This window comes from Galleria mellonella, unplaced genomic scaffold, assembly GCF_026898425.1.
Source record: "Galleria mellonella isolate WM207_F2 unplaced genomic scaffold, CSIRO_AGI_GalMel_v1 utg33, whole genome shotgun sequence".
NCBI classification, from domain to species: Eukaryota; Metazoa; Arthropoda; class Insecta; order Lepidoptera; family Pyralidae; genus Galleria; species Galleria mellonella.
In genome coordinates this window covers 12067859-12094506 of record NW_026442079.1, presented here as the reverse complement: position 1 = coordinate 12094506, position 26648 = coordinate 12067859, and the positions used below count along the sequence as shown (strand labels likewise).

General features: G+C 34.6%; 1 protein-coding gene across 4 annotated transcripts in view; it reads right to left on the bottom strand.

The window, feature by feature from the left end:
• Positions 1-8266: 8266 nt before the first annotated feature.
• The window catches only part of LOC113512766 (F-box/WD repeat-containing protein 7), a 47012-nt gene continuing 28630 nt past the window's right edge, over positions 8267-26648 (bottom strand). For all 4 annotated transcript variants that reach the window (XM_052896468.1, XM_052896470.1, XM_052896469.1 and 1 more), the window contains exons 7-12: positions 25747-25962; positions 24724-25012; positions 23685-23866; positions 16528-16753; positions 15975-16185; positions 8267-15496 (exon numbers count right to left, since the gene is read on the bottom strand). In XM_052896468.1, coding sequence (XP_052752428.1) covers positions 15210-15496; positions 15975-16185; positions 16528-16753; positions 23685-23866; positions 24724-25012; positions 25747-25962 — 1411 coding nt within the window. In that variant the 3' untranslated portion in view covers positions 8267-15209. The remainder of the gene's footprint in view (positions 15497-15974; positions 16186-16527; positions 16754-23684; positions 23867-24723; positions 25013-25746; positions 25963-26648) is intronic.

The following is a 26648-nucleotide window of genomic DNA, read 5'->3' as shown; positions in this document are numbered from 1 at the left end:
ACACTTATGTTGTTACTGCTAGTTACTACCTGACCAAAAAGAAATTAAATAAAATAACATACCTACCTGTATTGTTATTTTATGCAACTTTTTTTTTTTGTTAAATAGCAGCAACAATAAGTTCGCGGAAAAATGATCCTACTTTTTTGCCCTACTCACAAATCAATCCTAATAGCATAACAACGAAGTACTAGGTGAACAAAACTCTATAGGAGGTATTAATATAATAAGGTTTATAGCCGAGTGCATCTTATTTATATTAATTTTAACAGATACCAGTACTACTACAGTTACTAACTGGTAATTTAACCGATAACCGACTGACCTTATTTCTGTGTGTATGATTTATTGATTAGATTTATATCAAAATATTTTTGAAACACAGAAATTTTCATGAATGAATGAGTATACTTTATTTGCATTATACAATATACGGAATAAGCGAGACAATTAATAAATGTAACATTACAGTTATATAAGTAGGTACAGGCGCTCTCATTGCCAAGAGCAACCTTATGATAATGAACTAATTGTTGTACAAGCAGGTATGGCAATATCGTATAATAAAAAAAGTAAAACATTAATTCATAACATATAACATTATTGCTATGTTACCGCGGCGTAACAATTTCTAAAAAAATCACAATAGAAGAATATATTTCAAAAGACTTGTTAACAAATGTAATCATAAAGTACATACATAAATGTAATAACGTAAACTCGACAAAGAAAATAAATTATTACTCATAATAACAATTACAGTTAAAAAAAAATCTTTTAAAAATCCGCATATAACATATTTTTGTTCATGTTTGAGCTTAATTTAACAAATACTGTAACTCTAACCAAAATTTATAATTTTTTGTTAAATTAAATAGTTTGACTGTTGACAGCTGATTTAACAGTTACTAAATGTTGGTACAAACGGCTGTTAATCTCTGATATAGCTCTTCTCAAACTACGTAACACGTAATGTATCTACGTATATTCTGCATGATTTTGCTCTCCTAGTACTTTACTATAATTTGCATCCCTGTCCAACTGGATGGATGTGCCACTCTGTACTCTCTGTTTCTATATATAGCAATATCTGTTGTATATTTTAGTTACAATACATATATAATATATATTAGCCCAATAACAAGTATGTTAAGTCTGTTATCCAATATTTCTGACTTTCAATCAGGGCCATAGTTCTAGACCCAAGTTTAAGGGTAAGGCAAAAGAACTTTTTAATAGGGCAAAACGAAAAGGCGAATCTAATTTTCTTAGATCTTCCATATAGGACATTGCATCTCAATACTGCCCCCCCCCCCTGAGGGGCCATGATTTCGATAAATATTCGAGAGATATTTTAAATATATTTTATAATATTTTACCCTTATAAAGTAAAAAATCCGTTTTACACAGATTATAATTTTTCTGTGATATCCGCGGATACGGATCCAGAACATCACTAATTACGAGTACTAGGAGAACAGAACCTTGCAGAAGGTACTAGTATAAATATTTTTAACTTGTAATTTAACTTTTCTTAAACAACATAAAGTATCTACGTATATTCTGCATGGTTTTGTTCTCCTAGTACTTTACTATAATTTCTTGTTTAACGGTGAAAGTGAGTGTGTGGGGGGTATTTCTTATGTGTATTTTATGCATAACGGGTATTTATTTTGTTGTTTGTCTTACTTTTTTATTCTTACTTGTCACAACTAAGCAATTCAAGGGGGGAAGGGATTGTTAGTAATGGAGACTGAGAATCCCATTGCTAGCAATATACCTAACCAGGTCGACCTTCTCGCGGTTCCCCCTGGAAACTATCATGGTTAATTCCTGATGAATTCATCATGATGGGCTAACTGGCCTGTTTTCATTCTCATCGATCACCTTTCACTGGTACTCCGCCAGCGTATCCCGTTAGCGCAGGTGGGGTTACCATACCATTTTCACCCATAAAAAAAAACCAAGCAATTCTAGAATGAGATTAATTATAACAAAAATACTAGGAAAATAAAACCTTGCAGTTAATATTAATATAATAAGACTAGCTGACCCCGTAAACGTTGTTTTACCACTTATTGCGAAATATAAAAATCGCAATTAAAATATAGAGGTTGATTGTAAAACGATGAAAATTTGATGTTGTATGTATTTTTCAATGCAAATATAATAAAATAAAAATACAAAAATTTGTCAAAAAAATAAAAAAAATATATTTTGGGGTGGGTCGCCCTTATCATTGAGGGGTATGAAAAATAGATGTTGGCCGATTCTCAGACCTACCCAATATGCACACAAAATTTCATGAAAATCGGTAAAGTCGTTTCGGAGGAGTTTGGTAACAAACACCGTGACACGAGAATTTTATATATTAGATGTAACCTTCGATTTAAAGAAACTTTTATGTAATAAGTGACAAGTATTACTTATACAGCCGAGTGAATCATCAAATCTATAGTAATCTATAGTGACTAACTGATAATTTAACCTATTTTTATATTCATCATCGAAAAGTTAAAGTTAATGGGGTAATCAGGATGATGGACGTACGAGCGAAAAATTTATTAAAACTGGTTGATTGAATGAAATACAATTTTATTACAGCAACACAGACAATCGAGAAAAAAAAATTAAAACTTGCCATCCGCCCGGATTTGCACGGGCACAATATTTGTTTGTGTAACTTTTTAACTTTTTAACACATTATATAGTAAAGCTGGTATTTTGGCATGTGTGAATAATCACATGATTTTATAAATAGCATCCATTTTATTGACTAAAATATTAAACTTAGATGTTAAGTTAGTCGCAGACTTTTTGTAAAGTAAAAGATTTCTTTATTTTAAACCGGTCAGACAGATTAATATAGTTTTAAAATTTCTGTTTTCGTGTTATTTTAATTAATATAAAGAAATATCAATTATCCTCCATAAATCAGAATGATGGCAGTCCTCTTGTGCCTCTGTCCACTTAAGTTTACAAATTAATAATAAAATTATTCAGTCCAGAATAACGGGCAAGAAACACGCCAGCTGTAGTTATTTTTTTTTTTCAAATAAAAGAAAAAAGATGAAATTTGGAAACAAAAAAGATGAATGATGATTTCGCAGATTTATGCTACGTTGAACGATATATTAGGAGAACAGAATCGTATCGAAGGTGTTATTATCCCTCTCGTTTCTCAGCTCTCTTCGATATATATGTACATACATTATTTATTAAAAACTAAACTTAAAATGCAAAGGTGCACGAAATACCAAGAGAGCAACAACATTGTTACGTTAATAATTTTAATACACACTAACCTATCCTACAACGGCGAGGAAGTACTAGGTAGATAGAACCATACAGAAGGTGTTAACATCGATATTCGATACGGCGGATGCGTCCTTCTATATATATATAATTTATATTCTAAATAAATTTAAGTAAATAAGAAGATGAAATAACAGGAGAGTAGAACTTTGTTTATAAATTGAATCATCAATATTGGAATGAAACTGTAGAATGACATTTAGTACTCGGCGAATAGAACCGTGCAGGTGTTAACATAATATCTTTTTCGCTTTTCGACTCTTGTAATACTTTCAAATAAACAGGTGCACGTAATACCAGTAGACTAGAAGTTTATTGGAGTTAGTTGTACAGTAAAGGAAGGAAATAGTACCTGGGCGCGCAAAAGATACAGCTATAATACGATCCTTATTCATCACTAATATATATCATAAATCAATCTTTATTGGTTGGACTTACCGCACCTACCAACTTCCGAATAACTTTGTAAAGGGGCGGGACGATTTGTCAACTGGCTGGTTCACTCACACAATTTACCTACTGTCAAGATGACATTAATTCAGTCTCAAGAAACAAACATAGACCACCGCTACATTTTAGTACAAAATATTTTATAATAAAATTTAAATGTTATTATAAGTTATACAGTTACTCGGGGATTATATACATAAATATCCACTTACTAAAATTGCTCTTTTTTTAATGGATGAAAATGGAGTGATTACCCCGCCTGCGCTATCAGTATCACGATGAAAGCAGGTCAGTTAGCCTATCGTGACGATTTCCACTAGAAATGAGCACGATGGTTTTCAGGGAGAACCGCGTGGAGGTCGACCTGATAGGGTGTATTGCTAGCAATGGGTCAGTTAGACCCCATTACCAACAATCCATTTCCCCCAGATCATAAAGGTAACACTTGGCTAGTTTTCAGATATAAGTTATCTTGATCATGATTCAGACATTTAACTGTCCACTGCTAAAAATGGGTCTCCCCCTCGTTGAAGTTGTCAATTGTTGTCATGCTTGGCGAGCAACTTGGTAACCACAGTTAGGCCTTGGATATTTTAAGAAGGACGCTGTTAGTCCATCCCTCGTCCATTAAATTTCCTTAATCGCTTCTTACGACACCCACGGGAAGGGAAGAGCTGGCCTATTCTATGCCAGGACTACACAGTATTTTTTGCTTAAATAACAAACTCAACAAATTATAAAAAAGAAATATACTGCAATGCAAAATTAGATAAAGTTATCGTAAATGTTAATGGCATTACTGACGTTAATTACTTTTCCACGAAAATGATAAGCCAGAACTGATACAGCACTGAATTTATTTATTGATTTAATTCAAAATTTAATTACATTAAGTTCTTAAAAGACTAAAGTTCTTAAAATAAATTCACGTTCACACCGTGGGTAACAGTTGATTTTGTTGCATGACAATAACTCGCGATTTGTCATTATATTATTCATGAGCGCGGTTTAAGACTATGACCTTGAACCTCATGAATAAGGGCTCTTATTGAATTTCAAACTAGTCATGCATTCTTGAATTTAAAATGTGAGTAAAGCTGCCATAAATAGTTATATCAGCTGGTTTACTGAAATGCATAAGGGACAGAGATAAAATGCATGCAAAAAAAATAAAAAAAAGAACCTAATGAAACTAAAAAAATATACTATTTTTATAAGTTTCGTGAGACTTATACGGCGACTTCTATATCTCTTGTATAAGAGTCACTGTATGAAATTTTAAAGAACTGTAAAAGACAGTGTGAAAATAATAATAATAATTCTTTATTTAGAGCAAAAGCATTGGTTACAATATTATTGAAAAACGATGATATCCGCAGAAGTATAAAACTGTGTCGCGAACATCAACGCCCTCCTCCTCATTGCAGGATTCCAAAACAGACATTTAAAACGTATGGTAGCTAGTTACATCAACGAAGACATTTTTGTTATATCTAGCAACTACAATACTAATAAACTACAATAGTTTAAAAAAATTAAAATTTAAATACATAGCCTGCATGTTAACTTAAAAAAAGTGTGTGTGTGTGTGTGTGTGTGTGTGTGTGTGTGTGTGTGTGTGTGTGTGTGTGTGTGTGCGCGTGTGTGTATGTGTTTGTGTGTGCGTAATATATATATATATATGCATATTAATGGAAATGCTGCCTCGAGGAATAATACAACAAGTTATAATAATAATAAATAATTTAATATTATAACTTTATTATAATAATAATAAACTTATAATATTAAGAGAGTTATATATAAGCCCGTCAATATTTCTTAGCAAAAATTATATTACGCAATAAATTACTTACAATTAAGTTAATGAGTATTTTGCAGGTTTTTCAAGCCGTTTTCTTCCATGCACGACCACTCTTTGTAAACAACTTTCAGCAGCAGTATTTCCGTACCGATACGACATTATAATCTTCAAGAGCACATTCCTTTTTAAAAGGCCCTCAGCACACAATGGAGACTGAGAATCCCATTACTAGCAATATACCCAACCAGGTCGACCTTCTCGCGGTTCCCCCTCGAAACTATCATGGTTAATTCCTGATGAATTCATCATGATGGGCTAACAGACCTGTTTTCATTCTCATCTATCACCCTTCACTGGTGCTCCGCCAGCGTATCCCGTTAGCGCAGGCGCGGTTACCATACCACTTTCACCCATCAAAAAAAATCGTTATAGAAATCGCCAAACTTCTTAACAAATTATTGCCTAAACAAAACATATTTAAAATCCAAAAAAAAAACAGCGCAGACGGGATTAACATTCTATCATCATCCATTAAAAAAACCTACCTTCTTGTTTTCTCCCCATAATATATATCTTGATTCCATATGTTTATTCTTATTTTATATTATGCTTATACGTTTTAATTATAAACATCACATTGTTCTAAAGCAAATGAGAATGGAAGTTGTATTCAGTTAATTGTATACTTTTGCGTTGTTTACATACATTTAACGCGATGAAATACGTAGATATTTATACCTGCTTTTTTTATACAACTTAGAATGGCAAACAAGCTGACGGTCCACCTGATGGAAAGTGGTAACCGTCGCCTATAGACATGAGCAGTAACATGAACATAACCGAGTACACTGTTTCGCCCATGATACCCATCATGCGTTGCCATTCCTTAGGACTCAGGTGTTATTCCTCTGTACCCTGTAAATTCACGCCATATCCCAACGTTCAAACCGAAACACAGCCATGCAAACACAACTGCTTTAAGGTTGAAACACCAAAAGGACAGAGGTACCGAAGCAAACGACTTACTGCTTACCTGCTTCTTTATTGGCGACATTTCGACGTAGATTGCAGTTGTATTAAGTTCTAAAATGATATTTACAGGTCCCATAGATATTTTATCAAAATCGATACAGTAGTTTAGTTTTTAGATAATAACTTGTTTTGACACAATTAAAGTCGGTTTTTTTGTGAGTTTCGTCACGGGTGATCCCGGTATCAGCTCCAGATGCGTCACGGCGCAGAATTTAACCTTGTAACTTTCTTCTCAAACTACAATGTATTTGCACATACTCTGCATACTTTTGCTCTCCTAGTAACTTAGTAAGAGGAAGAGGAAGACCGAGGATACATGGGACAGATAAAGGAGACACTAGGTGTCATGTCGTATAGGGAGGTCGAGGATATGGCCTGGGATAGAGCTGGTTGGAAGATGCATGAATTAATTGCACCGACAAGAGGAAACTCTTAAATGAAAAGAAATACTTTAGTATGAATTGCACGAATCGGAAACTCATAGGCGGGACCATACCAACTTTTCGACCCAAACTTAAATGCAGTCTTAACATTTATGGTTACATCTTCACCAATTTTTAAGCAGTATATATATATATAACTATCGTCATTATCATATCAGCCATTAACTGTCCACTGTTGGACATAGACCTCCCTCTACTTGGGTTTGCACGTAGTTGCCAGGTTTGACAGGCGGGTTAGCAACCCGGTTTGGCTTTAGTGAAGTTTTAAAAGGAACGCTACTGTCCATCCCTTGATCAACAGTTCCCTTAGTCGCCTTTTACAATGCTCACGAAAAAAGAATATAAAATATATATTAAATTATATATATTAAATTATATATAATATATATAATAAATATATATAAAAACCTATCTGAACCGATTGTGATGTTTTTTTATTTAATTGAAAGAGTCCTATTTTATACTATTTTTTTATACTACATATATACTACTTGAGGTGGCAAACAAGCATAAGGCCCACCTGATGGTAAGCGGTTACCGTAGCCTATGAACACCTGCAATACCAGCGGCATTAGGCGCGCGTTGCCAACCCTGAAGAAACCTCTTTACCCCTTTCTCTTTTGAAGAACTCCATGCTGTAGTCTCTTGGGAAAACCTCGGCAGGGAGTTCATTCCATAACCTTTTTTCTTAGAACATCATAATAAATCCCACATAATCACACCAATCGTCTGATCCTCAAGCTTCCATGTATTATGAGGATTAAGGCAACGAACATCTGGTAGCACATTTCCGAAATTGGACGGACCGGGACTCGAACCCGGGACTTAATTTAAACAAAGTAGCAATTTCTATTCCTAAAGATAGTTTTTCTTGGGCTATGAAATTTTTTATTTTTTGTATTTCTCTAAACGGAGAGGTGCAAGGTTGTTTAAGTTCATGTCTATAGACAATAGGAATCAGACCAGCTCCCCCAATACACTTACTGTGTCGAAATGGATCATCCAAAATAAATAAAATAGTTAATTACCACTTTCCATCAAAGAGGCAGCCAGCATGTTTTCCATACTAAGTAGTAAAAAGTGCAGGTTAAAAAGTTCAGTATTAAGCAATTAGAATGAGTGGTTTGAACGCAATCAAAATATTATTAAACTTTGAAGCGTTAGGCGCTGCTTAGAACAAAGTTAATTCTAAGTTGAAATATGAATAAAATAAAAACAAAAATGAAAACAATTGAATTTATTTACTAATAATAACTAATCGTACAATAATTAAAAGCAAATTAAACAGAACAGAATGATGTAACAATCTGTCGTCCTGGTGTTATTAAATGTTATTTACATGTTCGTGCACGGCGGCCATGTTGAAAGAAAACCCAATCGCATGATTGAAACAATCTGATTTAATTCATCAATCAGCCAAACATGTCTCTATAACTAGGGCCCTTCGCATACTGCCGCCACGCGGACAATTACTAAAACACAATCCAGGATGATAAAAAATAAAATCAATAATTTGCTTAACTTTAAAACCCACTAAAAATTAATGGAAATAAAAATAAAATTGATAAAACGTCCGCCATTTTGCAAACGAGAAACCCTCGTGGCGCTAGTGAGCGAAGTCACCGTATTGATGGAATTACATAGGTACTACAATTTATTAATGAGATAATTGGTTACACGGCTTACATTTTAGTTGGCAAATAATAATGTTGTATAAAATTAGGCGATGCGCAAACGTGTACACAGTTTTTGCTATCGACTAAATTTTACAAAATAATATTGCTTGTGGATCAACAGACAACTTTACAATTAGTACAATAAAATTCCATTATGGAATTACAACACAGTTATTTTTTAGGCAACATGTAATTGCCAGTTATTAGCTTCAAACTGCCAACAATCTAGTTTCGAGTGGAATCAGTCGGAAGTCATATATTTATTAGTGGTTGCCGGTTGCTTGTTCTCAATATAAGACACTGTAATGTTTAGTGTGCCTGCGTTTGCGCAACGCCTAAAGTTAGATGTTTGACATATCCCTCAGAAGTGTCCAACTAGTCACGCCAGTGTAACGCGACGACATATCAAATGCGGTTTGAGTACAATGCTTAATTTTATTTGCATATTTATATGCCTTATTTAGCACTATAGACAAATTAAAAAAAAATTAACAATAATTTAAACATCAGATTATCCGTGATTGACAAGTCTACAAAAAATGATTACTTTACGAGTTTTTTTTTTTTTTTTTGTCCCAGTAGGATATAAAGGCACGCCTAATTCACATCTCAGTTTTATTGAGCCCATAACCTTATTGCAAAACACTGCTCAATAATAGCCATTGTAATATCACCACTCCGCACAGCGCGTAGGTTGCAAAATTGTTTGCGCATGATTTTTAAGCGACCTTATATATATCTCCACAGATATATAGGTGTAATGCCCTCTTTCTTGTCTTTGTTATAGTACTATTATTTAAGCTGTATCTAAAAACCATTCTTAATCTAAATCACGGAAACTCCATGGGAACAAGAAATAATGTGTTCGCGCGAGCGAAACCGTATAAAATGTTAATTTACTAATTAATCAAAATTCATAAGAAAAATAAAAGTTAAAACCACCACTAAACATATTTTGGCTGCCAGTGTTGTGTAACTTTCTAAAAATTTAGATAAAGACTAGCAATGACAGCCAAAATATGTTTATGATACGAATAAGTTATGTGAATTGATTATATCATTCTTGTATAAAGGAAAAATTAAAACTTAAGCATACTTAAAAACATATAGTAATTTTATTTGAAAATATATTGAGAATCAAACTGTAATACGTATAATTATACATGGTTAAAAATTAAAAGAAGATAAGTGAAACAACACAAAAATTGAACTGTACGTGATCAACATTGTATACGAATATGGGCAGTAGCCCATACAAACCGCAATCAGTACGGCGGCGAACCTCAATGTTTGGCATAGAGACCTTAAAATATAATACACTAAAACTAATGTAACTAAATTAAAAGAGGCGGTAGTCCGCCCCGCTCTCCCAGAGGTGCCTACACGGGCAATTTAAATTGCGCAATTCCAGGCAATGGGCGGTGTGACACCACTAGACAGCTGCAACGGTAACGAATCAATTGTACCTAGAGATTATTGCCGAGCGATTTACAATTTTATTCATTACCACCCGCATCTGTTGCCAGGAATGGCAGTCAATGAAAACTAAAAGCAAATGGCATATCAAACGTTACTTATTGCTAATATGTTTTAATTACATTATCAATCTCTTCTATATTGCTTTCAACGTTTGGACACATTTCACAGTTGACAACCCTACAGTTGGTCCAAAAATTGCCCGTGTAAGGGCCTGAACACACAAAACAAAACGGAAGTGTTTGAACAAAATAAAGAGAATTATGAACAAAGGCATCGCTGAGACTGATCATAGCAGTACACAAGTAACTACAGTTAATACTTTAAATATTACACTATTCCTATGCTTCAGTCTTTGTTTAATTATTTATTACAGCCATCATGAAGATAGGCGTACGACGCTCTTCAATGATATTTTATATATATATAATAATATGTATATATATACACAACGAATGTTCAAACAGCTATAGCAGCGGCTTGATGGTGGGCCGTGAGAGACGATTTTACGCACTCAAGAGTTTTATGCAAGTCTGTGGTCACAACTGTTAACTCGCCTTCGCGGACAGAGCACTTGGTCCGCGCACACAATGGTCGCTCTAATGAGCACATTCTGATCGTGGGCAATATTTCTAATCGATTGCCTCGTCGTCCCAGGAGCGATAATTCTCGGCGTAAAATATTAGTCTGATTACAATAACCCTAATATTGCATGCACATGCCGTGTGCAAGTACACAGCTTACAGGGAAATTTATTAACTGACAAAATGGGCATCGTCTGAACAGGCTTTAAATTTTTTTCTTTTAATTTCCCGCCATTGGTGAAATGTGGTCAAAACAAAGCCGCGTACTATATAATTTCTTGATTCATGGTGTACATGAATTTTAAATGTTTAACTTTAATTCGGTACTATAACAATCTGATATATGGTTCGTAATTAGACATATTATGTTATTATCTTAACTGACTATGAAGTTATATGATAAACTGCTGGCCATTTATAATATGAAAGTTTGTTTCTCTTTACCCGTCCTTTTTAGTAAACAATATTGACTTATGTTACAACGAATTTACTGTTAATAGTATGAAAAAAATTTTTGGAATACATTTAATTTTTGGAATTATTTTTTATTTTTAAAAGGAAATTAATAATAAATGTCTAGAGTTTACCAATAAAGACGAGCGAACAAAACCGAGATATGCTTAATAAAGAGATTTTAAAATAACTTAACAAATTAAGGAACATAACGATTAAAATTAAAATAGAAATGTGTTTGTATTCGACTTTATACGAGGAGCCTCGCGTGGTATACGTTACAGTGCGGAAGAAATAAGAACAGGAGCGTAAATCTGCCATACTGTCACATATCGGCTATTGAAATACGTAACAATGTCCCACTGTAGAGTACGGGTTCTCTGAGATATTTTATGCAACTTAGAATGACAAACAAGCTGACAGTAATGGGACCATGAACTTCACAGAGTAATGTAATGTCCATAGTACTACTCACGCGTTGCCATAGTTTATCAATGAACTATATCGATGCTTTCAGCTTTCTTGAACTGCTGTTTTTTTTTTTATTCTTTTAGCAGTCTATCTCAGGATGAAATGTGTAATTTTAAACAATTCCTTGCAAATCTTATTTGCCAAATGACAATTGGCAGTCACTCCTATTCTTATATCGGTCGCGTTGTGTATAACTTAAATTAATGAAGATAATTCTTCGTGAGTGCACGGCACCATGGCACCAACTTTAGGTACAAACACACAAAACTATTACGTCTACATAATAATAAATTGTTCTTTTGACATATTTTTTTTAACTTAGCAAATAATACATCAAGACACGAATAAACAATAGACAAATATTAATAGACAAATAATTCCATTTACCTCTTTCAATTAACGAATTTAAATGTAGTATATATAAAAAAGTATAGTTCGCCATTTTGTAAAATAGGCGTATGTATAATTGATTGCAATAATATAGAAAAAATAGTAAATTTGATAGTAAAATAAAACTACAAGGACAGTCACGATAGATGGCATTCGAAGCGAGATGCAACCACAATATCTTAAACACTGAATTTTTAAAAAGATCGTTAATATTTCGACGTATAATCGTACATTAGTAGACATTGTAGATACTAGAAAAGTGAAAAATAAAATGAAATTTATTATATTAACTTTAAATATTATTTAAAATACCGAAACCGATACAAAACGTCTAACATATTTATAAAAAGATTTTTTTTTTATAAATACGCCTGACACGTAATGTCTAAATGGAATGACAGCGTAATAAAAAAAAAGAATGAAACCATAAATTCAGATGATATTTAAGAAAAATTTATGAGTCCTAATGAGACCAATAAAAACCAAAAGAAAAATTATTTAGATATTTTGAGTTATCGTCTCAAATAAACAGGAAGGCAGTTGAAAGAAAAAATAAATAAATAATTAAAAGCACTATAATAAAAGGAGTGAGACGTTCTAATCTTTCGTTTCTTTTATTATTCTGTACAGAAAGGAACCGTCTCTAATTCGTATAATGACGTATGACATATTTCACGTGTGTAATATAAAATTGTAAATACATCAATGGAAAGATTTAAAATGGAAAATAAATTGGAAATTATAGAAATAAATTAGATTAAATGACAAGCAGTCACTAAGTAAAATGAACATAGAAGAGAATTTTTCTATCGAGTGTACAAAGAAATAGTATAGTAATATTTGTAAATTATATCAATAAATAAATTAAATTAAATAAAATCTATATTATATGGTGTTCGAAGTTGCATCTTATAGACTATAAAATAAAATCTTGTAATTTAATTACCTTTATGTATAATTTAAGTTTTAAAATTTGCTGTATGACATGGAGTTTGTTTATATTAAATAACTTGTCCTTTTATCATTACAGGTTATAATTTTCAATGTTACATTATGGACTTAATACTATGTCGGCTATTGGGCTCCTATACTTAATAAATCTTGTGAGTTAAATATGTAGACTGGTGTATAAATGCTTACAAATAGTCGACTCGCTGAACAACAAAGTCTAAAATGGTACCTTCGGTCTTTTGTAATAGGATCCAAATTAATTCATATTAAAATTATATACATACGACTTTTTCTAGGAATGCTGTCAAAACAAAGTAAACATTACTAGGTATACTGTTTATTACTAGGTCCTTCGACTATTAAGTTCCCTTAATCGTCTCTTACGACACCTACGAGACAGGATGGGCTGACTCTTTCATAGCCGCACCTACACAGCGAGTGTTGCCAATATAGATTAATTATTTTGTTTAGTAGAATAATTTATTATTTAATAATCAATAAAAATAATTTATTTTTGAATTATATTGGGATACCATTTACGTCGAAAAAGTTGCCATTTTAGACTGTTTAAATATATGTGATATTACTTCAATATTTACTTAGGATTCGATAAGTTATATACAAGAATATGTATTCAGGAGACCACAATAAACATCAGATATATATATATATTGAATTACATTTTTTAAATACTTATTCAGTTTCTGCCCATGCGGATGGGAGATAGGTACATCTATCTATGTATGTGTGTATGAATACATTTAATAATTTTTATAGTATTTCAAACTGCAGGTTAGTTAATGTTAGCGGTAGAATTGGGTGTATTAGCAATTTTAAATATGATCACTAAAAACTATTGACGTATGGTGAAATAATATTGTTATCAACGTGAGTTTTGTTGGCACTTTATTACAAAAGACCAGAAGTGAAACTAAAAGAAGTACGTATTCAATTTTCAAAACAGTTTTTGTTTCAAGGCTTTTTTCTTGAAAGCAAAACTGTTTTGAAAATGAAACATGAAGGGAAATTTAGATCTAAATAAATCATTGACGGTAATGATCAATTACTATTAGGAGTGTAAGTAAGTAATGCTGGATTTACCAATATCAAGACTAAAGAAAAGATTATAGTGCTAAGTTTGCATAAGATATAGTTAATCATAGATAATTTTAAAAGTTACATTTTAATGCCATCAAAGTCACATTGGTAACAAACCGTATTATTGCTCATGATATAGTTTAATATGTATATCTTTATATGAATTTAATATAGTTAGATGACAATTACAAATATTTATTTTGTGGACAGTATTGTATATAAAAACACATATAACTGGTAATGACAACAAGTGCATCATCAAGACAAGGTCAAATAATTAAAACATGAATCGATCAAGAAATAAAATATACTGTAAAGATATAAATATATTGTTTGGTAAAAATAAAATCAATCAATAAGTTCAATTAAAATAACTTATTTAAATAATATAATTAACATTACAATAAATGATAAAACGTCGCAAAAAACGAACTTGAAATACACAATTTAAAATAAAAAAAAAAAAATGTACATATACATATTCGAAACAACACAAATTGCCGGGGCGCCTAGAAATAACTTAGATCTAAAAAACCAATTTTCTTTTCATTAATTCTTTGGGATAATGGAATATATAAGTTGTTACAATTTGGCAATGGGAGATGGTTTAGTAGCCACCATTTTTATCTAGACTTATACTGTAACTGAATTGAATGCTAACTGTTGTATGTTGAGATTTACACGTATTGTTCTGGGTCCATGTGCACATTCCCTTTTACCGTAGTCCGGTGGGTATAAAGTAGTCGCATACACTTGCGGTCGCATACACTTGCGCGCGTACCGTAAACGGGCCTCAAATGGTGGAGCTGCGAGAGTCGGATATTATTTCTTTTGCAATCGGATGATAAATGCGTTAATATATATATAAAATTTAAATTAGTTTCGTCACGGTTGACAGCAATGGAGCAACGGTGTGTGTACAATAGTGAGAGCTCCACCAGTGGGGGCGTTGTTATAATCAATCGATTCTAGATTGTCGATCCCGATCCTCGATTGACTGTGCTTAGCAATGCCACGGCGCGTACAAGTTAGCGTAGCGACGCAACAGGCGTCGATTGAGTCGATGCTATTCGTCGCATTTTCGGCATGCACCAGGCACATCAAAGTCGAGGACTAGGAGTTTGGTCTCCTCGGTGCCGTTGCGCGAGCCGACAGCGCAGATCAGCTTGGTGGCGGATGCCCGAATCCGCCAAACCACGCCGCCGGATCCACCTGATGTCAGCTCTACAAGGTTGCGGATAAACTCACCGGTACGAAGGTCCCATAGTTTTACAGTTCCGTCGTCAGATGAAGTTATCACAAAACGGTTGCTGGATTGCAAGCAAGTTACCGCGGACTGGTGTTTGTTTGGACCTGAAAGAAACGTGTTTTTTTAATTAGGTAATTGAATACATTTTTATTAATATATGTATACGTATTGACGACAAACTTCACATATGATATTCTTTCTACTTTCAAATATTCTGTGATAACCCATCGAATATGCCACTGTTAAGGGCATGGACTCTCTCGTCAGATGAGGAGCATATTAGACTATTACTTCTCTACCACTGAGTAAGAACCTGATTATAGCGTTTTATTTGGAGTTTATCATTTCTTGCGCTTTTGCTCTTGCACACCATAAAGATGTGCAGTGGTGATAAATTAAAAACTCACAAATATTGATAATTAGCACAGAATAGAAAATAACCAGTAATGTGTACCAAACGATTACATGACATTGCGACACATTACTCCATATAGATCTATTTTTTGAATGCTAAAGTGTAGGATAAAAACTGTGGTGTAATATATTAATGGAAAAAATGAGAAAAAAAAAACTACAACTTACCGGATAGTGTATGCAAGCAGTGCCCTGTGGTAATGTCCCATACTTTTACTGTTGAATCAGCATTCCCAGAAACCAGTATGTTGGAATGGAGCTCCATCCCCGAGGTCAGCGATTGGTGACCAGTGAGTGTGTGCTTCAATTGGCCAGATTCAACGTCCCAAACACGGATCGACGTGTCAAGGGAACCGCTCACCACGTGTACTCCGTCGAACTGGGGGGGAAGGGACTGTTAGTATTTGAGTCTATCAGCTCTTTTGCTAGCACTATACTTCATCAGCACATCTACTCTTGAATTTAATATCACCAGTCTATTATTGCCAATGACAATTTTGTACTGCACTCATAAAATAACAGAAATTAGGTTATAATTAGGATCGATTTGCGATAGTTTGTATTAGCAAATTACAATAATATACATCTATCAGAACAATGTGGAACTATTAAGATGCTAGTGTTGCAATTCAAGAAAGCGAAACATCTCGATCTGGGACCTCGTTTACACAAAGCAACGTGCCCACCAATCGTCACTCTATCATAAAAAAACATTGATTACCTGCAAGCTGTACACCCTGTTGGTGTGCCCGGCCAGCGTGTGAAGACACTCGCCAGTTTCCGGGTTCCAGACTTTGACGAAATAGTCGTACGCGCCAGACACGACGACCTTTCCGTCGTATTGCACGCAGCGGACGGCGGCCAGATGGCCCACTAACACGCGGATGCATCGCCCTTCGGATATAGACCATACGCGGAGAGTCGCGTCGCGGGATCCAGATACGACCCTGTAACAAGAGAAAAGGCAATTTAAAACTATCTGATTCAACACCTACCGGGTCTAGTTATTCTTACTGGTTTAAAAATCAATCTCCCAAAATCAAAATGGAATTTATTCACAAGAAACACTGTTGTTAAGGTTTGTGTAATAATGATGTTCATATGTTTCGCCACATCAAATGGCTTATATATTTTACTAAATATTGGATTTCTTAAGCAAATAAACAATTTACTACTTTACATCTATTTCATTAGATGTCATGTCGTGTAGGGTGGGTCAAAGATATTGTTTGGAATAGAGCTGGCTGGAAGACAATGCATGAATTAGTTGCACCGACAAGTGGAAACTCCTAAATGGAAAGAAGACTATTTTACATATCTCTACTCACTACTTAGTCGGTTAGAAGAGAATCAATTGGAAATACAATATCCATTCAATTACAATATCCAACAATACCATCATCTTATTGTTGAAATCGAATTGCGTATTGTTAATGAAAACTGATCGACAGTCGAAATAGGTGAATCCAAATTCTTTTAAAGTCTCCTATATCTCTATCGCCAAATCTAAGAGTCAAGAGCGGGAGGGAAGGGGGGGGGGGGGGAGATAACCTTGCTCTTCGTGAATCAATGAATCATAATAGGATTTGATTTGTTGCAACTTTCCAATGTAAATATGTATATATTATTTTATATTGCATGACTATGTTTCGATCTGATAGGCGAGACAAGGTAGTAAAATTAAAGGGAACGACAGCATAGTAACATAAGATCGGGGGGAAGGGATAGTTAGTAATGAGGAGGCTAATCCCTATTGCTAACAATATACTCTGTCAGGTCAAACTCTAAGCGGTTCCTCCTAGAAACCATCGCATGTGACTAGCTTTCATCCTCACCTATCATCCCTCACTAACGTCTCACCAGTGTAAACCATTAGCGCGGGTGGGATTACCATTTATCCACTCCGTTATTATTCATTAAAAAAAATCACTAAGTCTCCAAGAATGGCAACTCATGAAAAGTACTATTGGCATTACAATGTATTCTATAATGTCAATGGTGTCATGACTATAGACAACGGTTACTACTTCCCATCAATGATACGACCGCTTGTTTATCATTAAAAGTAAAAAAAAACTTATTATTCTGTTAATATTATGTCTTCGGAATAAATATCGATCTTATTAAATGGTCGAGTTATGCAAAACAAACCCTATTATGATTCATACAAGGTGCACTTTAACCTTCCTGTTGTTATGTAAAGCCGCGAAGGGAAACAGACTTCTTTGGCAATTGATAACCTTTCTTATAACACCTATACCCAAATATTTTATCCATATAGGATAGGATATTACTCAACAAGACAAAAAAAAACTCAAAAAAGTTCAAACTTGTCATTTCTGTATTAACGTATATTATATTGTTTAAAACATATTTTATTTTTATAATTTATTTGTCTCTATGTGGCATTAGTCAGTTTAATTTTTACACGTGTCTTTTGCCAACCTCAGGAGGAGGGTTGCACTATTACATTTAGTCCATCTTACGAAATGACTCTAGTATCTGAAACGTACTGGTGGATTCTTCTTTTGCTCAGAACTCCGCTACAGTGATGACGGTATGGGTATTTCGAGGTCAAGCTCTGCTCGGAAGATTGAGATAGTAGCCATTTCCGTAGACTGTCGCGGTGACCAGGATGTTGTCTACTCTTTGAAGCCTCAGCTACGTGTTGGTGCTCACTCAAGTTACCCTTGACGCTTGAACTATACGAGCTCGGAAGCAACTGATTATTGTTTGCGTCTATGTATTCCATCTGCCCTCTCTATTATATTTAAATAGAGTCTATTCCATTTTGTAATTGTCCGGGGATCAGTCTTTGCCGGTTGTTTTATTAAACCATGCTTTATGTCCAGAGCTATATGTTATAGGTATAACCAGAATGGCTGAATTGATGATACAATCTAATTTTCTCCAGGTTTTCCTTTACGTTTGGTTTTAAGAGATGGAAGGTTGTACGCATGGGTCTTCCAAATATCATTGTAGTTAAAACGGCTTGTCGATCGACGAGGGGTATTTCTGGGCCCTCGGAGAAAGTTATTTAAACCTTGGTACAAGTTAATGCTTCTATCGCTGCTCAATATTCTATCTTTAAAAATTTCTCAAATATTCTTTCTTCTTAAATGCGCATGGCATTTTCGGCCAGTCCATTTGTTTTGGGGTAGTACTGTCTAGTTTTAATGCATGTAGTGCCAATTTTTTTACAGTACGAGTAACTTTTAATTCATCTGAAGAGAACTGTACTTGTAGGTCATTGTCATCTAGTTTAACTATTGTTGTTTGTGATATTGATAACCTCCCATGTGATATTAACCTTACATACATGTATGTAGGTATGATATCTAATAATTTTGAATAGGCATCTGTAATCATTAACCACATGTATCCGTAAATAGTGCCCGCTTAATTAATATGCATTCTGTGCCAAGGTTCTTCTGGTACACTGTACGTATATGCAGGAGTTTTATGGGTGTTATTTCTCGATTAATTGCAAATGTTACATCTTTTTGTAAAAAAAAAAAAACAGAATATCTCGCCTCTAACATGAAGACGAGCTAATAACTGAGTGATAGTTATGTCCATCATAGAGCATTTCTAGAATTGGTTGCTTGAATATGCATTCGGTACGAATAACCTTCCATTTGACGAATTATTATTACTAAATGTCGATAAACGTTATCATTTTTTGGGAGAATTATTTACAAAATGATATAATTTGTACTCTATTATTAATTAGCACTTATATGTATGTATTAAATGTGATGTATCTTGTACCCAATAATAATTTTGCATACTTTAGAATATAAGGCGAACATTTGTACTTCACCTAATAGATCAATATCTGTAAAAAAACAATGTTCTCGCAAAAAAAGAAATCTAATCTAATCTAAAGAAATCTAATCATTCCACAGAACGATACAGTCTTCGATAGAAACATTTCTTTTTTTTTTTTAATAAGTGTGAAACTCGTTGTCTAGATCTTTCATTTCTGGCCAGTGCCTTGTTTAGTTATGTCCAACATGCAGCATTTCTAGAATTGGTTTTTTGAGTATCCATTCGATATGCATGATCTCCCTGTCTTTGAAAGAGTGATTTCATTTCTTTTTTCGAAATAAGTTTGAAACTCGTCTAGATCTTGCTTTTCTGGCCAGTGTGAAGTTATATACTGTTTAATTTTATTAAAGGTTCTGTTGTCGATAGTTTGTTCTTTTAACCCTTGTTTTTGGGTTACAGGTATATTACTTTGTTGGAGATGCAGTAGTATGCTTTTTTATTGTCAAATACATTGAATTGGTATCTTTCGTCAACCTCGTTACCAGAATTTTTTTATTAACGTATATTAATTAAAATATATATTAGTTTTATAATTAATTTGTATCTATGTGGCATGTGTTAGTATATTTTTTATATATTTCTTTTAACAACCTCAGAAGGTTTGTGCTACTACAGCTAATATTATAAATGAGTTTGGTGGATTATTTACTTTATAGCGCCTGAGCGACTTATTTTGGTTAATTAAACTTTAATATAAATGTACTACATAGGATGAAGATGGATAGGATGGATGGATACAGGCTGATTTTTATCCTCATCAGTAAACATATCCCGGTTACGTGGACAAAAATATAGCTAAAGACTAGCCATTAATAAACTGAATAGCCTCTTTTAGATCAAGATGTGTATCAGTCACAATTTTTTTCCAATTATAACGCTATATCTTTTTTAATTAACAGCAAGTTAGATAATGACAGGACATGATAGAGCGAGTTTCTATATTTGGGTTCGCCGTTGACGAGGGATGGAAAGTTTTAGAAAATATTGAAAGGAGAGCGAAAGCGGAAAACGGCATTAACGGTACACTGCTCTCAAATAGTCAAACAAAAATATCGAGCAAAGCTCGCCTTGCCATAATTCAAGGAGTAATGATACCAATACCAATATGCACGAGTATACTTCAAATTTTATAGTGAACGTTTAAACGATTATGGCATTATAAGGTAATAAGCTCACTTGCAGGAACGTTAGTTTTTTGAACAATGGGTTAATAGAGAAGACCAAAGTGCAGCCAGACAATACAGTATTGTATAAATACTATATAGTACACGTAGTATGTGATTATACTTACTAAAGTCAAAGATCTTATTGATTTTATCTTATTTTTTATGCAACTTAGAATGACAAACAAGCTGACGGTCTATCTGATAGAAAATGATAACTCTGGACATAACAGACTATAATGTGTCGACCTTAATACCCTTTATGCGTTGATATTCCCGAGGACTAAGGTGTTATGCCTGTGTACCCTGTAATTTCAATGCCATATCCCATCTTTTAAACCGAAACATAGCCATGCAAAGGCAACTGATTTCGCCATGATTAATAATCATTATGTTATGGGAATATCGAAAGTAAGTGATGTATTCCCCATTGATGTTTATACCATATCATTTCCAGTCCAAGAGTTTGAAATCATCTTCCAATGTAGCTGTGTAGAGTTTCGGGGATATGACGTCACCCTATCTTATACCCCTCTGGATTGGGACGGGTTTCGTACTCTGACTCTGTACTTAGATAATCATTTTAGCTTTACTGTATACACACTTGAACACTTCGATTTATCTATAGTCAATTAATGTTATACCGCCTACGTCTCTACCGAATCAAAGACTTTCTCATAGTCCATAAACGCCAGACATAGTGGTAGATTATACTCTTTGGTCTTCTGTATAGACTACCGAACATAGACCACATAGTCTATGGTGGTAAAGCCCTTTCGGAAATCAGTTTGTTCGGGTGGCTGGAAGTCGTCGAGTTTGGGCGTAATAAGTTTGATCGACTCTCGAAAACAGTACGTAGACGCGATTTAACAAGGCTTTGGTTTACAGTTCTTCAATAAGGTATTGTCACACTTCTTTAAAAAAAGAGAACCACTGCACTTCTGCTCCGCACTTTAGGCGTAACACCGTTATGAGTGATAAAATTAAAAAGCCTCTGAAGTACTACAAGTACCGGTTTTCCACTCACTCTCAGAAGCTCTGCTGTAATTGTCTTCCTCCAATGCCTTGTCGTTTTTAAGCTGTTTGAGAGACATTACAATCTTATGTAAACTGACGTCCAGAATATCCTCGATATAAAATCGTATGACTTTAGCTTCTTAGTCGTTATTCGCATTGGTATGTGGTGTTAACGACGTTGTGTACAGCTGTCCATAGAACTTCTCAATCTCGCTTAAAATCTCAGATGTGGCGGAAATTATATCACCGGTGTCGGTTTTTAACTTTGTCAGTTGGCTTGGCCCAATAGTCAAATCTGTGGCGCATTTTTTGAGGCCTTGATTTCGCTTTATTCACTGTTCAATGCATATAATATTGAACTGGCATATGCCGCGCCGTATATATTTGGCGATTTGCCTATTAAGCTGTCTATATTCTGACGTAGAAGAAGAAGACTGAAACCACGATTCACGCCGTTTCCTCGTGGGGTTTGGAGTTTTTGAGTTCTTTTTGGGTTTGCTAAATTCAGCTTCCACTGCTTAGATAGTTTCCACTAGTTTATCCTCGATATAGTCCGTCATTTCACAGTTTACCAGACACTGAAAACGATTTGACAATTTGAGTTAAAATCTCTCGGGGTTTTCAATATGGGCATACAAAGTTCGGAATGCAGAGGTTATCAGATGAAACCTTTCTAGTCTAATACTCGGGTTCAAAGTGCCTCTTACCATTCGGGGATCACTTTCGCTTTTAAATATGTTGATCACTGAGATATCATTGAACAAATGACGATTAGTCGTCATGATGACATCTATTTTTTTTTTTATGTGTCGGGGCTAGCCTAGATCCATTTTCTGTGTGGCCGTTTTGACAGAAAGAGTCCCTCCTTCTCCATGAATTCAGTCAATTGTTGTCTCTAGGATTTCATTGCCCAATACCAAAAATGCCCATCCTCGTTTCATTGTCTTTCCTTTTGCCCAGTTTAGCGCTGAAGTCTCCTATCAATACTGTGCATTGAGTATTAGAGGAATGTATGGCTTTTGAAATGTCCTCGTACACTGCCTTCATCTCATCATCGGAGTGTCACGGTCGGTGCATATACTAGTATAACCTTTACCGAATACGTATTGGTAATTCTGAGTACCCGGTATACCACTCTTACTAACACACTCTCGATCTTTAAGACTTTATTAAGGAGGAACTCGCGGACAATCAACCCGATACCACCACGAGACGGATGGTCCTCCCAGTGGGAGAACAAGTTACCGGGTCATCATATCCTCCGTCTTTGGATTTCATATAACATCCCAGTGTAACCTGTTCACCTCTTATTCCAGATCCACGATCTTTTTGTCAGTCCATTATATGTTGCTAGATAAAGTCATTTTTTGTTGGTAGCCTAATCTCTTTCAACTCAACTGTGCTTGCATTGTGTTCACTTTAACGGGTAGAATAAGGCAGCGAAATTACAGAATACGAAGGCATAACACTATAGCCTTCAAGAACAACAAAACAAGGCAGCATACACATCACAGCGTATTCTATGAAATATAAATCGAGTGGCCAGTTACGCCGCCATCTTGTTTACTGTTCTAGGTATCATAAAAAATGAAACCATTTAAAGTAGGATATCGCGCTAGCAAAACAGGTAAAAATCCATATGAATAGCATAAGTACTATTCGCATTGCAATTCGCAGTGGACAAACAATAATAAATATCAAATACCTAGAAATAAATATCAAATTAATGCACAGCATACTAAAAACCAGTGGTGCAAAGAATGAAAATTCGCTGATGCAAATACACTTTAGAAGCATATTTTAAACATACACAACATTAACACAGACAGAAGGAAATAAATACGCTATATTCTTTGGTCCACATTACCTGTCCTGGTGAAGGTGCATGCATCGAACTGTGGAGGTGTGGCCGGCGAGAACTTTTAGGCACTGCCCACTTTTCGCATTCCACACCCTGAGAGTTCTATCGGTCGAACCGCTGATAACTAAATCTCCGACCATTTGAGAAGACCAGACCCCGCCAGAATGTCCCACCAAAGTTCGAAGGCACTGTAAACAAATAAACGATTATACGGTTAAATCGCCATGTGTACCCCGGCATAGAATGGGCCACCCTTTTCTTTCCCATGGATGTCGTAAGAGGCGACTACGGGACGGCGAGGGATGGGCAGCAGCGTCCCTCTTAAAACATTTCTAAAAGCCTAACAAAGCCTGGCAAAACTCCTCTTATGGGGAAGGCTTATGTCCAGCAGTGGACAGTTAATGGCTGAAATAATAAAATATAGAATGTATGGTTAAATAAAGTTAAAAAAAATGTCAGCTATTCACACGAGGTCCAGCACGTATAGACAGCAGATTATTAATTTTTAAAAGTCATAATTTTCTGCAGGTAAACGTCCTAAATTATCTCGAACTTGAGATAATTTTATCAAATGTATGTAATGTAATGTACAAATGTAATTTTCTCCTTTTCTCATTTTCAAACCGCACTTTCCACAGCAATCTCAATTGTCATTGACAGTAATTACCATTTGCATAAGGGAGGTCATCAGTTTGTTTACTTGATGCCAAGAATTTTCAGGTCACCTTCGTGTGAGGTTGGTCGTCGGGTCGAATATTAATTAAGATTGTGTTAAACAAAAAAAGTAACTTTAATTGTGGCAAAACCGGTTGTTTCAATTTAAAAACTAAACTTATAAAGCGATATTCGTAACATTTTTATGAAACCAATCTGTACGTACATTCTTTGAGATAAAAAAAAAGTCCAAATAGGTTCACGACTGACGGAGATTTGAAATAACAAACATAAAAGATAGATCTAAATTGAGAGCCTACTTCTTTTTAAAGTCGGTTCAAAAACTATAATTAAAATATAATTCAAAAAAATAAAGGTAAACGCAACTCACTTTGCCGGTGACTGCCGACCACACTTTCAATGTTGTATCATCACTACCACTCAAAATACGGTTCCCATAAAACTGCAAGCAGGTGATCACGTGATCGTCATGGCCACGCATGACGATGGGGTTGTTGACCGGCTTATACAGCCAGTTGTTCTCGATGAGATACTGGCGCATATAAGCCGCTTTCCAGGGGCTGGTGAATCGCGGAATTGACCGTGGCATTTTCTTAAGTGTAGTGATCCCGATGCGACGACATTGCTCTTTCCATAAAAGATTATCATCAGCGAGAAACCTGTACATGATAAATTTGGAATTATAAACAACAATATGTTGTTATGTAATAAGCAATCGCTTTGCACGAGTAGATAAAATGTTCGAAAATAATATAAAGCTTATGTAAAAAATCGTTTGAGTAGTTTTTGAGTTTTTCCATTACAAACAAACAATCAAATCTTTCCTCTTTCTAATATTAGTATACATAATATAAACTAACACATCAGTAGGTGTACTATTTTGTAAAGTGGGCAAAGTAAATTATAATTAAATCCACAATATCCACAAAAAAAAAAAAACGATAAAATCTAAAAATCAGTTATTTTGATTGAAAAATTAAACTACTGAAGCCGATTTTGAATAAATTTCTATTAGACCTATTTGTATGTATATAGTTTCAAATGAAAAAAAAAATCCAATTGAAACAAACAGTTCCAAATTAGTTTAAAAACTGACAGAATTATGAGATAAATAAAAATGGGGAAAATTGAGGATCTCTTTTTAAAAGTAGGTTCATAAAGAATGAGACTTGTATAATAAATTTGTAAGTAAACAGTATCTAAACTAACTATCTGTAGGTTCGTTTCGACGCCACATAAAAAGTGCTGCAACAAATTTGATGCTGTTTGCATCTGGAGGTCTAACTCAAAATCTGGTGTATGTACCTTGATACACATTCGAAAAGCGATTACATACTTCTGTAACAGGCGCGAAGTTGCGAATAAAACTGTATGAATAGGCAACGACACTTACCTCCAATACTGGCAGGTCTGCGCGGCCCTCAACAAGTCCTTCGGCTGCAGATAACCCAGAACAGTGAGTGCCAACTCCTTCGGTAATAGGGAGATGAAGTCCCGTTGGAACAGAGGCTCGATCGCCTTCATCATGTACCGGACGTGGCTGTTCGCGCAGCGGCTGATCAATGCATCGATAGCTTGGATCTTCTCATTGTTCGACCACGACTGAAACCTGGTTACATTCGAGAAACACCATCATTATCTTCCTATCACCATATCTATCTATCTATACTATTTAATTTGTCGGTGGAGCTCTTGCCAATCACTACAATTTTCAGCGAGTCTCTTCACCTCTTGATACGACACGACACCAACTCCTTCCTTGATCTACCTGATGTAACTACGTCTTGGTCTCCCTCTTCCCCTCCTTCCTTCTATATTACCTTCTATTATAATGTTCATAAGTTCGTCATGTCGTATCAAGTGTCCCAACATTTTTCCCCTTCTGTACTCTTAATAGTTCTTATAATTTGTCTCTTTTCCTTAACCCTAAGCAGGACCTCCTCATTATTAATTCGATATCTCCAGCAAATTTTTCTCCATCCTTCTCCAGCACCTATCCAATCTCTGAATCAAAACATATTATTCATTCCGCATTCACTCTAATTTTTTTCTATTAATTTTGAATACGTTTTAGCACAATCGCACCTGACGTTAATTGACGACGAGTTAAAAAATGTTACACGCAAACTGAAACATCGTCTTGCTACAAAAAGTGTCTAACATCCGTTCACGTCTAAACAACATAATGTTTAGCTTATTAGAAATCAATTGTATTCAAAAGTAATAATAATTACTATAATAAGTCTACACATTTTAGCATATAAAATTATAAATATTTTTTATTTAAGAAAATAA